Below are 12,841 nucleotides of genomic sequence, written 5' to 3'. Positions count from 1 at the left end.
TTTCCAGCAGGCTTTATTATCATTTCACACAGGAGACTCGCCCAAGGTCACCAGCACAGCCGCCTGACTTAAAGCCTCTCTTGACCGAGCGCCAAGATGCTCTCAAAATCTCCAGGTCAAGCCCTACTGGCTCCCCTAAAACCTCAGTTTAGCCTTACAGTGAGTGGGCAGGGCCAACCCCGAGGAAGCCAAACTTCAGCCCAGATGGGGGAGTGGTGCAGATCAGTGGCACCTGGGACCCAAATGGTTCATCAAAGTAATCCCTAACTAGAGGCCGCATGGGGGAGGGGTCAGAGATCAAGGGCCACACCATCTCCAGCTGTGGAGCTTCCTGGAGACAGTGGGACACCAGGAGCCAGTCAGCTTGTATTAGGAGAGTAAGGAGAGTTGCCATTATTATGAAGCAAACGCCTCGGTTTCAAAAGCACTAGCTCACGTCCTCCTCACAACACCCTTAGGTGTTACCCAGCCCATGATATGCCCAAATTCGGGTGACCCCCAAGAACAAACCACCAGAGTCCAGAGTCAAAGCCAAGTGGCAAGGGCCGTTTATTGCAGGTTCGAACCCAGACCTCCGCGCACTCGTTGTCAGTGACGCTAAGAGGCCCCGAGCGAGGTTTTTACAGCCTTTTTATAGACAGGCACAAACAAGTTATGGGGAAGTTAGGGATCTTCCACGGTTACAGAGCTGTTATTGGTTGATATTTAAATTTGAACACTCAGCAAAACTTGACTGGTTCCCGCCTTTAGGTCAAACCAACCTGGCACGCCCTGGCTGGTTCTGGGACCGGCGGGGGTCTTGTCTTTGCGGTTGTGGGTACCCCTGGTAACTTTTCTCTTAGTCTCTCATTCCCCCCTTTCTTTGGTGCCTTAAGAGCCAATCTTGGATCTTATGTGTTTGACTCAAATGTTTCATTAACAATAGGTTGGTATTGGGTTCTGAGGACCATCAGTTGAATAGTATTGACTCTTTCTTTGATAAAAGCTAACATTTTGTTTATGATACATGGCCCTATTGTGAGGAGAAGTAGCAAGCTTAGCAATGGCCCTAAGAGGGGGAGGAGGTATGGGAGGAAGCCGTTGAGTCCGAACCATAAAGGGTTGTCAGCTGATTCTTTCCGACGGCGGGCTAAATCTTGGAGTTGTTTGATTTTTGTTCTTACTATTCCTGACTTGTTAGCACAAAAGCAACATTTTTCTTGGAGGGCTAAACATATCCCACCTTGCTCTGCAGTTAACAGGTCTAGTCCCCTTCTATTCTGTAATACTACCTAGGCTAGGGAATCAAGTTGATCCTGTAAGTCTTGGATGGTTCCGGACAGGGCCTGTACATCTTCTATTAGCTGTCGCGAAAGTTGATGGTATGTGTGGACAGATACACCTAAGCCCGCCGATCCAGCTGTTACAGCTCCCGTTATTCCTAACCCTACTAATAGGGGGATGACTGCCACTGCTCTCTTGGCTCTCCCTGGTAGATAGTCTAAGCTAGGTATAGGCATCGGGGAATCCCCTGGAACCAGGTCTACATCCGGAAGGAGGGTTGCTGGGACGCAGATTCCTGTCCAATTTGGGGGTAAGTAAGTGTGAGCGAGATTGCCCCCACATATAAATACAGTGGTGTTGGAGCTACACAGTGAGGAGTTGATTACTGTATAGTTGGTACAGTTAGCAAAAGAGACTTCCCCTAAATCAATACTGTCGTTAGCGTCTGTGTGATTTTTAACAAGACATGAGATATTGAATACAATGAGAGATTGCATGGGGAAGGGGTCGACGGGGTTAAAGAGATGACAATCATCAGTGCTATCGAGGCTTAGGGTGGTAGGGATTGCTATAGGTCTGGGCTGCCCCTGAGGGAGACATAGCCAGCAGTCTTGGGCTAGAGTGGGGTTGGAGGCATTTAGGAGCGCAAAGGTAGCCTTAATTATATCCATAGTCTGAGGGTCCAGGTTGGAATGGCTATTTTCAGGCAGAATTAGTGGGTGGTAATTAAGTTGGGGATACATCCCCTGAAATATTTTTTTCAAGTTTCTTCCGGGTTTCAATTTGTCGGACCGTATCTTGGGGCCCACCCCCGTCTGAAACGTGTACCGGGGCTTTGGTATTCCAGCACACGAGTTCCTACTGTGCCCCGGCACCCTGCCTGCATATATTTATTTTCTCCCGTTACCGCGGCAGTCCTGGCATGCTGCAATACTGCGATGAAGCAGGTTTTGTTATCCTGTCCTATACACTTCTAGACAGCAGTATAGCAAGCACTGTGCATGGAGTCTTGGTAAGTGCTACAGGGGCATCTAGAGCTAGGGGGGAGAGTTTTAGGTTTAGGAACACATTTCCATGATTGAGAGCCCCCCATTGCTCCATAATTCTGAACTAAATAGGCAGTTGTTTCTCCACAATCCTGTGTGTAGGTGTACCGCTCGGGTACTACTGGGGATTCAGACTTTCCCCCTCTACATTCACATGGTTTTCCATATAAGTTATGTAGTATTGCCTCCTTAGCTGGAGGTTCGAGGCCTCCGCTCACAAAAGGGGTTTGTAAAATAAAAGAGGTTACAAAGAACAGAATGATTATCATGGCTATGGCTTGGGTGGTTTGCGGCACAGGGTGATTTTTAGGGGATTGTCCTTACTCCAGTTGATTGTCCAGGTTGTTCCTTTCGCTGGAGGTCCGATGAGGTCTGAGAATGGGTGTACAGGCTTGGCGTGGGTGCAATGAATCCAGGTGGCGATTCTGTCTACTTTGATGGCCGTAGGTGTTGTCAGGATGACCTGGAAGGGTCCTTTCCACCTGGGTTCCAGATTTTCCTGCCGATGACGTTTGACGAGGACCCAATCCCCTGGCCAGAATTGATGTGGAATAGGTGGGGGTCCAGTCTCATAGAGTTCCTTTAATTTGGGCCATACATCTTCATGGACCCTCTGCAAGGCTTGTAGGGAGAACCAGAATTCAAGACTATTATCGTTCTCAGCTTTGACAAGGTTATCTTTTAGGTTAGGGATGATAGGGGGTGGTCTACCATGCATTATTTCATAGGGTGTGAGTCCCAGTTTGTATGGGGAATTACGCACCCTGAACAGAGCGTAGGGGAGAAGGACCACCCAATTAACGCCAGTCTCCATGGTCAATTTGGTTAGGGTCTCCTTTAATGTTCTGTTCATTCTCTCTACCTGTCCTGAGCTTTGGGGTCGGTATGCACAATGTAATTTCCAATCAGCCCCAAGTATGGAAGCCAGTTCCTGACTTACCTTAGAGACAAATGCAGGTCCATTGTCTGACCCTATCATTACTGGAAAACCATACCTGGGCAGGATTTCTTCCAGGATCTTTTTGGCTACAATCTGCGCCATTTCATTCTTGGTTGGAAAGGCTTCAGTCCATCCTGAAAAGGTATCTACAAAAACTAGCAAATACTTATATCCATATTTTCCTGGTTTTACCTCAGTGAAATCTACTTCCCAATAGGTCCCCGGTCTGCTCCCTCTTTGTCTTACCCCTGTTGCCTGAGGATTGCTATTCGCATTGTTGAGTTGGCACAGTGTACATTTAGTGACTACTTGATCGACCTTATTGGAGACATTTCTGATTTTTAGTCCAGTCTGTCTCAGTAAGTCCAACATTTCGCCGGGAACCTAAGTGGGTGCTGTGATGGATCCGCTCTAGAACCTGCCTAGATAAACCTAGTTTATCTGGGAGTATAATGCTGCTTTTGGAGTCTCTCCACCAGCCATCTTTGACTCGGGTCATAGGAAGTTTACTCATCCATTGAATATCGCTTTCTGAATACTCAGGGCTGGGGGGCAATTCCCAGGGTCCGGGGTCTGGCAGCTGTAGGGTCAGTAATTGCGCTGGGGGCCGAGCTATGTCTTTTGCAGTCCAATCGGCGAAATTGTTGCCCCGGGAAACTGGGTCGGTTGCCTTCTGGTGTCCTGGGCAATGCACAATCGCTAGCTTTTTGGGTTCCCATAAGGCTGCTAGCAGGGCTAGAATCTCTTCTTTATTTTTGATGTCTTTCCCTTCGGCTGTGAGGAGCCCCCGTTCTCTGTATATCGCCCCATGTACGTGAGCGGTGGCGAAGGCATATCTATCGGCTATCAGTGTACACGGTTAGCTTGCAGTCTCTTCCTAATTTTAGGGCCTGGGTTAAGGCTATTAGTTCAGCCTTTTGGGCCGAGGTTCCGGGGGGTAGGGCTTCTGCCCAAACCACCTCGGTTTCTGAAGTTACGGCCGCCCCCGCATACCTTTGTCCCTGGTGAACGGAGCTGCTTCCATCGGTGAACCAGATGGCGTCCGCATCCGATAACGGTTGGTCCTGCAAGTCCTCCCCCGTAAACTTGAGCCAGTATGTCGGCGCAGTCATGAAATGAGGTTCCCATGTCTGGGTCTGGCAGCAGTGATGCTGGGTTCAGGGCCGTTGGGGGGGTGAAGATGACCCTGAGGGGGTTCAGCAGCAGTCCCTGGTAATGAGTGAGTCGGGCATTGCTCAACCATCGGTCAGGCGGCTGCTTGAGGATGCCCTCGATGGCATGCAGGGTGGTGACTTCTAGCTCTTGGCCCATGGTCAGCTTATCAGCGTCCTTTACCATTAGGGCAGTGGCTGCAATCATCTGGAGACAGGGTGGCCATCCGGCGGCCACTGGATCTAGCTTTTTAGACAGATAGGCTACTGGCCTGTGCCAAGGGCCTAAATGCTGGGTTAGCACCGCCTTAGCTATGCCTTGGTTTTCACCTACACGTAGATGGAAGGGTTTGGAGACATCGGGGAGTCCCAGGGCAGGTGCTGATAGCAGAGCAGTTTTAATTCGTTGGAAGGCCTGTTTGGCTTCTTCCGTCCACTATAGGGCTGTTGGTCCTTTGTTGCCTGGTATAAAGGCTTTGCTAATTCAGCAAACCCTGGTATCCATAGTCTGCAGAACCCAGCCGACCCCAGGAATTCCCTCACCTGTCGTGGTGTCTGCGGTCTGGGAATACGAAGGACGGTCTCCTTCCGGGCATCCGTTAGCCAACGTTGCCCCCCTTTCAGTAAGTAACCCAGGTAAGTTACCTCTGACTTGTAGATCTGAGCCTTCTTTGATGAGGCGCGGTAGCCTAAGGTTCCCAGAGTTCGCAGGAGACCTTCAGTTCCCTGGATGCAGGCTTCGGGCGTCTCGGCAGCTATTAAGAGATCATCAACATACTGCAGGAGAGTTATATTAGGGTGTTGTTGTCTGTACTCACTTAAATCTTCGTGTAGAGCCTCGTCGAACAGGGTCGGAGAGTTTTTGAATCCTTGTGGCAGTCTGGTCCAAGTGAGTTGGCCATTTATGCCCCTGTCTGGATCTGTCCACTCGAATGCAAATAGCTCCTGACTTTTAGGCGCTAGTGGTAGGCTGAAAAAAGCATCTTTTAGATCCAGAACAGTATACCATCGTTTTTCTGGGCTGAGGGCGCTCAAGAGAGTATAGGGGTTAGGAACGGTTGGATGTATGTCCATCACCCGCTTATTGACTTCTCTCAGGTCCTGCACTGGTCTGTATTCCCCGCTGTTGGGTTTGCGCACGGGCAGCAAGGGGGTATTCCATGCTGAGTGGCAGGTGCGTAGGACCCCGAGGTCAAGGAACCAGCGGATATGCGGTGTGATGCCATTTTTGGCTCGCACGGGCATAGGGTGTTAGCGCACGCGGACGGGGTCTGTCCCGGGCTTGACCTCTATAAATAGGGCTGGGCGATGTTTTGCTAGCCCCATACCACCCGTTTCTGCCCACGCGTCTGGGAAGCGTTGAAGCCAGGGCTCGGTGCCCTGATCCAGAGGAGTGGGTTTCTGATGGAGCCTGTATTCATCTTCTAGTCTCACAGTGAGTACAGATATGGGTTGGTTGTGAAAGTCAGTCACTGTGGGTCCTCCCGGTTGGAAATGAATTTGGGCCCCCATTTTGGTAAGCAAATCCCTCCCCAACAGGGGGCAGGGGCTGTCGGGAATGACCAGGAAGGAGTGGGTTACCTTCCCAGTTCCCAAGTCCACAGTCCTCTGAGTTGTCCAGGGGTACTTTTTTATTCCGGTGGCTCCTTGTACCCAGGAAGATTTTTCAGATACTTTTCCATGGGGCTTGACCAGAACTGAGTGCTGTGCCCCGGTATCAACTAGGAACTGGACCGGGGTCCCCTCCACTTGCAATGTTACCCTAGGTTCGGGGAGGGGATCCGAACCCCGTCCTCCCTATTCTGTATCTTGGGTAAACAGTATGAGGGCTGTTTTAGGCTGCCATTGTCCTTGGCTGGGGCGGGGTTGTTTCTTTTTGGGGCATTCTGGTGCCCAATGGCCTTTTTCTTTACAATAGGCACACTGATCTTTATCTAAGTGCCACCTGGGAGGGCGTGTTGTTTGAGTGCCTTCTGGGGGTGGCTGTTCTTTCTGGACTATAGCGGCCAGGACTTTAGTCATTTTCTCTGTGGCCTTGATCTGTCTCTCTTCTGGAGCATCCCTGTTGTTGTAGACCCGTTGTGCTATACGGAGCAGATCCTGGATCTGTTTACCTTCTAAATCCTCTAGCCTTTGGAGTTTTTTTCTTAATGTCAGGAGCTGCTTGATTTACAAAGGACATAACGACAGCAGCCTGGTTCTCAGGGACTTCTGGATCCATGGGGGGTAAACTGTCTAAAGGCTTCCATTAGTCTAAGTAAGCAGCTGGACTCTCTGTCTTTCCCTGTACGACCGAATATACCTTAGCCAAATTGGTGGGCTTGCGAGCTGCAGCCCGGAGACCCGCCATCAGAGTCTGGCGATAAATGAGTAGCCTTCCCTTACCTTCTGCCGTGTTGTAGTCCCATTCATCCTGTGGAGGTCTGGTTAGGGGGAAAGCCGCATTAATGAGGTCAGGGTTAGATGTCGGCTGACCGTCGTCTCCGGGAACCAGCTTTCTTGCTTCTAATTGGATCCTCTCTCGCTCCTCTGTAGTGAACAGGATGCGGAGGAGCTGCTGACAGTCGTCCCAGGTGGGCTGGTGGGTGAACAGGACACTGTCTAAAAGAGCTATTAGGTCTTTAGGGTTATCAGAGAATCAAGCGTTCTGTGTTTTCCAGTTGTAAAGGTCACTGGTGGAAAACGGCCAATACTGGAGTCGGGGGTTGCCTGTTTCATCTGGGGGTCCTATTTCCCGCAGGGGTAGGGCCACAGTGGAGTCGGGGAGGCGAGGGTTTGGCTCACGCTGAGTGCACCCGCGGGTTCGGCCGGCTGGCCCCTCGCGGTCAGTTTTGTTTTCAATGGGGCCCGGTGCAGCTATAGCCTCCCATCCTCCTGGTTCCGGCGCGGCTGCCGCTTCCCGTCCTCCCTGTTCCCCTGGGGGGGGCAACTAGCGGGGCGGCTGGTGCTGGTAGGGTCTGGGGTACGAGGGGAGGGGGATGATAGGGTGGAGGGTCTAGGGATAGTAGGTCCTGACTATCAGGCAATATGGGATACAAGGGCGCGGATGGCATCTTTGGTTTTGGGGGATCTGCAGTCCGCATGGCAAGGACCTTACACGTTCCTGAGGACAGGAAGGGGGCCAACCAAGGGGGTGGATTTTCCACCAAATCTTGCCATACTAGAATGTAAGGGAATCTGATCCGGGTGTCCCTCGCGACCCGGTAGAAAAATCTTTGACTTCACCTTAGCAATTATAGGGAGGCAGAAAGTTCCTTCGGTTGGCCATCCAACGCCGAAGGTTGGCCATTCGGAGCGGCAGAGGGTTATTAATTTTCCCCTCCGGATGTCTAGACTCAAATTCTGTCCTCTGGTTCTAACATCCCTGAAGTTAGCAACAAGGAGAGAAAGAGGAGTGCTTTGAGATTGGCCCATCTGTATCCTGGAGGTGGAGAAAAGGATTAAAAGGAGAAACAGTAAAGTTATGAGGATTTCTGGCTGCACCAGGCCAGGTCACCTGTGAAAGAGAAGGGGTTCAACACTTAAAGGTTATAGAATAGAGAACATGAAACATAGGTCGCTAGCGCGTTTCGGGTATCCGTAACCTGAACAGAAAAGCTCCAATGGGCCAAAATGGTGCCCCAGATGGGTGCCAGAGGACGTCTCCTACTGGTCCCGACTGACTGCCCTATAGCGCGTCCGCCAGGGCTGTGTCAGTCCCCGATACAGATCCCACGCGGGAGAGAGCCAGAAACGAACAGACGATATACAGACAGAAACGGACAGAGCCAGCTCACTTACCGATCGGCTTCAGGGACGACCCGTTGACTTGGGGTCTGGAGGGCTTGGGGGTATCCCAGATGAGCCCCCAAATGATATGCCCAAATTCGGGTGACCCTCAAGAACAAACCACCAGAGTCCAGAGTCAAAGCCAAGCGGCAAGGGCCGTTTATTGCAGGTTCGAACCCAGACCTCCGCGCACTTGTTGTCAGTGACGCTAAGAGTGCCCGAGTGAGGTTTTTTACAGCCTTTTTATAGACAGGCACAAACAAGTTATGGGGAAGTTAGGGATCTTCCACGGTTACAGAGCTGTTATTGGTTGATATTTAAATTTGAACACTCAGTAAAACTTGACTGGTTCCCGCCTTTAGGTCAAACCACAACCGGGCATGCCCTGGCTGGTTCCGGTACGGGGAGGGGTGGGGGGGGGTCTTTTCTTTGCGGTTGTGGGTACCCCTGGTAATATTTCTCTTAGTCTCTCACCCAAAGGCTCTCAAAACATATCCTCAGATTGCAGCATCGGCATCACCTGGGAACTTCGTAGAAATGCAAGGTCTCGGGCCCCACCTACCAAATCAGAAACTTGAGGACTGGGCCCCAGCAGTATGTTCTAATGAGCCACCTGTATGACTCCGGTGCACACTCTAGACTAGGGATCAGTGACCCAGCCCCATTGTGCAGATGGGGAAATGGGCTCAGAGACTCAGCAGCTCATGCAAAGTCACAGCACATAAATGGCTAGCCAGGTTTCAAATCCCAGTTTGTCTCATTTTAGAACCAGGACTCTTGGGGGGGGGGGCTGGGGGGGGTGCAGAAAATCGTGGGAATTCCCAAGAAGGGGGAGAAGAGTCCAGAAGCCTCTTTCTCGGAGGAAGCTGGCCCAGATCTCAGGTACTTGTGTTCACCTCTGTAGCAGCCAGACATCAGAGGGGAAGAGACCAGCTCACGGTCACCCCACACGCCCCCACTAGGGCCGGAAGGGAGGGCCAGAGCAGGGCTGAGCTTCCTGGCAACAGACTACCTTTCAGAAGAGGCATCCATGGCCCTACCCCGCCCACCCCAAAACACACAACTGGGAAATACTTGCAAGTTCAGCCTCTCCTATGCTGCTCAACACTGCAGAGAATTGCACGCCCCAAACTCTTGACAACAGAAGCTGACAGGCGGGGATGGATGGACCAAGCAGGCCCAGCAGGCAGCCGGTTTCACACACAACAGTCCCACACATCTGTGGGGGGGAGGGGCTGCAGAACCAGCCTAGCGGGTTTGGGGTGCCCGCCCTCCCTGGGCTCCAGGCCCAAGCCCCCCAAATCTTCCTCTCAGACTGGGAAAAGACTCACACCTACCTTAGAGTATTGTCAGAGTGAAATTAGGCCTGATCCTGCTGTCCAAAGGAGAATGGTTCACTCTGGGGATACCTGGCCGTCGCCCTTTCTCCAGCCAAGAGCCTGGCGGGGGGAAAAGTCGGATGGTTTCTCAGGGTGTTGATAGCCACAAACCGGGTAGGGTCTCCTTGAGGGAAAGGGAGCCTTACAAAAGCCCCCCTTTCCCATCTGCCCAGGGGGCCCTCACTCTGGAAAGGATGGGGGTGGGGGGCGGCTGAGTCACGAAGGTTCAGCCAGGGCGACTAGCAGCAGGAGGCGACTCATCTGCATTTCCAAAGGCCCGCCCCGTCCACGTCCCCGCCCCGTCCACGTCCCCTCCCCGAGAATGGGCCGGAGATGTGAGGGCTTACCCTGGAGCCCTCCGCCTCAGGGGATCCCGGGGAAGGCCCGCTCGGCTTTCCCAGGCCACAATCCTCCCTCACCCCCACCCCCCCCACCCGGCCTCTAGAGCTCAGGGTTGGGGGGTGTGCCCTGCACGACTAGATCAGTGGCTTCCGTGAAGGCCTCGAGCCCAAAGTGGGGACAAAGTGGGGGAGGGAGCTACCCCTCGGGCTCAGCTGTTACGGGCGTTGAGAGCCAGACAAGGTCGCCGAGGCCCGGGTAGGCAGCGGGGGTCGGCCTAGGATCAGGGTCGGGCCGCGAGGGAGGCTTCCGCCGCCTCCGGGGGCGCCGGGCGGTGTCAGGGGAAGCCTCGAGGCCCCGACCGTCCCCGTGGCCCTTTGCTACTGGCTCCCGCTCCCCGGGCTCGGAACGAGGTCTCCTCGTGCCCCCCACCCCTCCCCGGAGTCGGGCGCGGGGTCCGGGGCGGCTGCGGAGCCCGCGCTCGTCGTCGAGGCCTCCCCCGGCCAGGGGCGTCCACGCGGGCGGCGGCCTGAAACGCGGGCGGCGGCGCGCCGGCCTCCCCTCCCCCCCGGCCCTGCCGCCTCCTTCCCTCCTCCCGCCTGGCGCGCAGCAGCCGCCACCGCCCGAGCCGCGGGCGGCGCGCGAAATGGCGCCCGTCTGGCCGCCTCGCCCGGCGGAGGCGACAGTGGGAGCCGGGGCGCGTGACACCCCCAGGCCCACGGCCCCCGCAACAGTCTCCGCGACCACCCTCCGGCGTGGGGCGCTGTGCCCTGGCGGGTTCTCGGGGCCCGCCCGGCGAGGGGCCGCCGTCAGCCCCGGGCCCCCAACGACAACCGGGGAAGGAGGGAGGAAGGAGGAGGAGGGCGGCCGCCATTAGCCACCCGCAGCCCGGCCCGCCCGCCGGCCGACCCCGGCCCTGGCCCCGGCCTGCGGCTCTGCTCTGAACCTGAAAATAAAACTCGTGTTTGGGAGGGAGGAGCGAGCGCGGTCGGGAGAACAGGCAGCGCTTGGTGGCAGGCGGGAGAGATGCTGCGTCATGGTGCCAACATGGACGCCGGCCTTTTGTCCTTTTTTTGCTTAGGAAGCGCAGGCCCGCCCAGGAGCCCCGAAAAGCCGGCTTCAGAGTGCGAGCCCGACAATCAAAAGAGAGGCCCTAGGCCGAGTGGGGAGCTTTCCTTGTTTGTCGAGCCCCCCCAATCTCCAAAACACTTCAACTTTCTCCTCCCCAGGAAGGCTCAGACCTAGAAAAGCGAAGGGGATGAACGCAGGCGGCTCCGTGGATGCCCGAGCTCGCTGGGGAGACCCTCCCCACGCCTCCGGGGCAGAAGGGGCAAAAAGGTCTGAGGAGTCCTCGTCCCCCCACCCCTCCCCATCTGGCTGCCAAACATAAAGCTCCAGAAACCTCCCTTCAGCTCCCAAACATCTGCAGCCCTTGGCCTGCTAGAAAAAAGATTTCCTCGAAGGGGCAAAAGGCACTTTTTTTTTTTTTTTTTTTTTTTAAACTTACCGGCTCTGCCCGGTGCCATGGAGTCTGGAAGATCAAGCTGGGCGGAGGTTTTGGACGTGTTATGTAAAAAAAATATCTTTTGGCGGGGGAGGGGGGGATTGTTTAGTTAGGATTATTGGGGGAATGGTGGTGTCTTTCTTGTTGTTACCTTTTTGTAAGTTACACTCTCATGGCATTTTCTGCTCCTTCCACTTCTGCAAACTTTCCAGGGTTGGGTTGGCAAAAGGCGGCTTCGCTGAGGACTGTTTACTGCTCTGGATATAGCAATGGTGTGATCGTCATTAAGAGACAAAAGGCGAAAATACACAGTCAAATCAAACAAAAGGCAAAAGACGCACGGCCATCCCAACCACCATAGAAAATACCCGCGAGTTAACGTTGGTGTTTGGCTCGAACCAGCTAGGACTTGTTTTCCAGTTTTAATCTAGTTTCCTGTGACGGCTTTAGACTCTGTACACAAAGAGAAGGTCTTCCTTTCCCTCGCCCACCCCCCTACCAAGACGAGAAAAACAGAGCTGTTTTTCTTCAAATAGATCGATTTTCAAAGAACGTGTACATGTTACTGGGAAGAAAGCTGACTAGCATTTATTGCTTTAAACATTTTCAAAAGCTTAAAGCTAAAAAACCTTAGCTTTATAAAAGCAAAATCGTCTAAAAGCATTTTAACTGGCTTATATTAGACAAGAGCGACAAAGACATACATGCAGATGAAGGTTCAGAAAATTAAGGACATCTCAGCAACATTAACATGAAAACTGCACTGCGTAAGGACAGAATGGATTGGGTACTTACAACGTAAAAGGTTTTTTAAAAGCTTAAAAGTAACAACTGCTTACAATTTTTTGTTGCTGCCATTTCGCTAGTCCTAAAACTATACATTTAAAACATTACCTTGTTAAAAAGAGAGCAGAAGGAGTTAATAAGATGGCCAGGTTTAAGTGTTTAATAGAGGAAACTATATATATTTAAAAATTTATTGTTCAGTCAAGAGAATACAGATTAAGACAGCTCCAAGCTCCCCCCACCCACCCAAGAAAAAAAAGAGGAAAAAAATTAAATATGTCATTTACTTAGGTTTTTTGGAATTCAAAATTGTTAACTGCTGACATTAATGGTGTGCTATGACCTAGTTATACAAGACAAAGATGGATTCCAAGTCATAAGGAAAAATCCAGATCTTTTTAAAAAGTCTTCTTCATTCTTCCAATTGTGAGTCCTTTAGCCTGTTGACAAATGTTAAACACAACACTGAGGCGTCCTGAACTGGATGGTGGAGTCAAAGGAAAAGCATTCCCCATTTGCAACAAAGGAAAAACCCACTTGGCCATTTAATTCCATTGCAGAAAAATGGCTCCCCTCATCTGTTGGCCTCTCCTTGGTGTCTGATGAACGATGTTTTGAGATCAGCGTCTAATAACTCAAGCCCTATAGAAGCCGCGCGCTGATTG

General features: G+C 52.5%; 1 protein-coding gene across 1 annotated transcript; it reads right to left on the bottom strand.

Moving 5' to 3' along the window:
- Positions 1–525: 525 nt before the first annotated feature.
- LOC122470915 lies at positions 526–9,528 on the bottom strand (the record flags this gene model as incomplete). Its single annotated transcript, XM_043559163.1, has 5 exons — positions 526–5,155; positions 6,786–6,978; positions 7,626–7,764; positions 8,181–8,276; positions 9,506–9,528. Coding segments are annotated over 5 exons (876 nt in total), but the record flags the coding sequence as incomplete, so codon positions are not given.
- Between the last annotated feature and the right edge of the window lie 3,313 nt (positions 9,529–12,841).

This window comes from Prionailurus bengalensis, chromosome D3, assembly GCF_016509475.1.
Source record: "Prionailurus bengalensis isolate Pbe53 chromosome D3, Fcat_Pben_1.1_paternal_pri, whole genome shotgun sequence".
Classification (NCBI taxonomy): Eukaryota; Metazoa; Chordata; class Mammalia; order Carnivora; family Felidae; genus Prionailurus; species Prionailurus bengalensis.
Note: the sequence above shows the minus strand (reverse complement) of the source record. Positions and strands in the feature narration are given on the sequence as shown.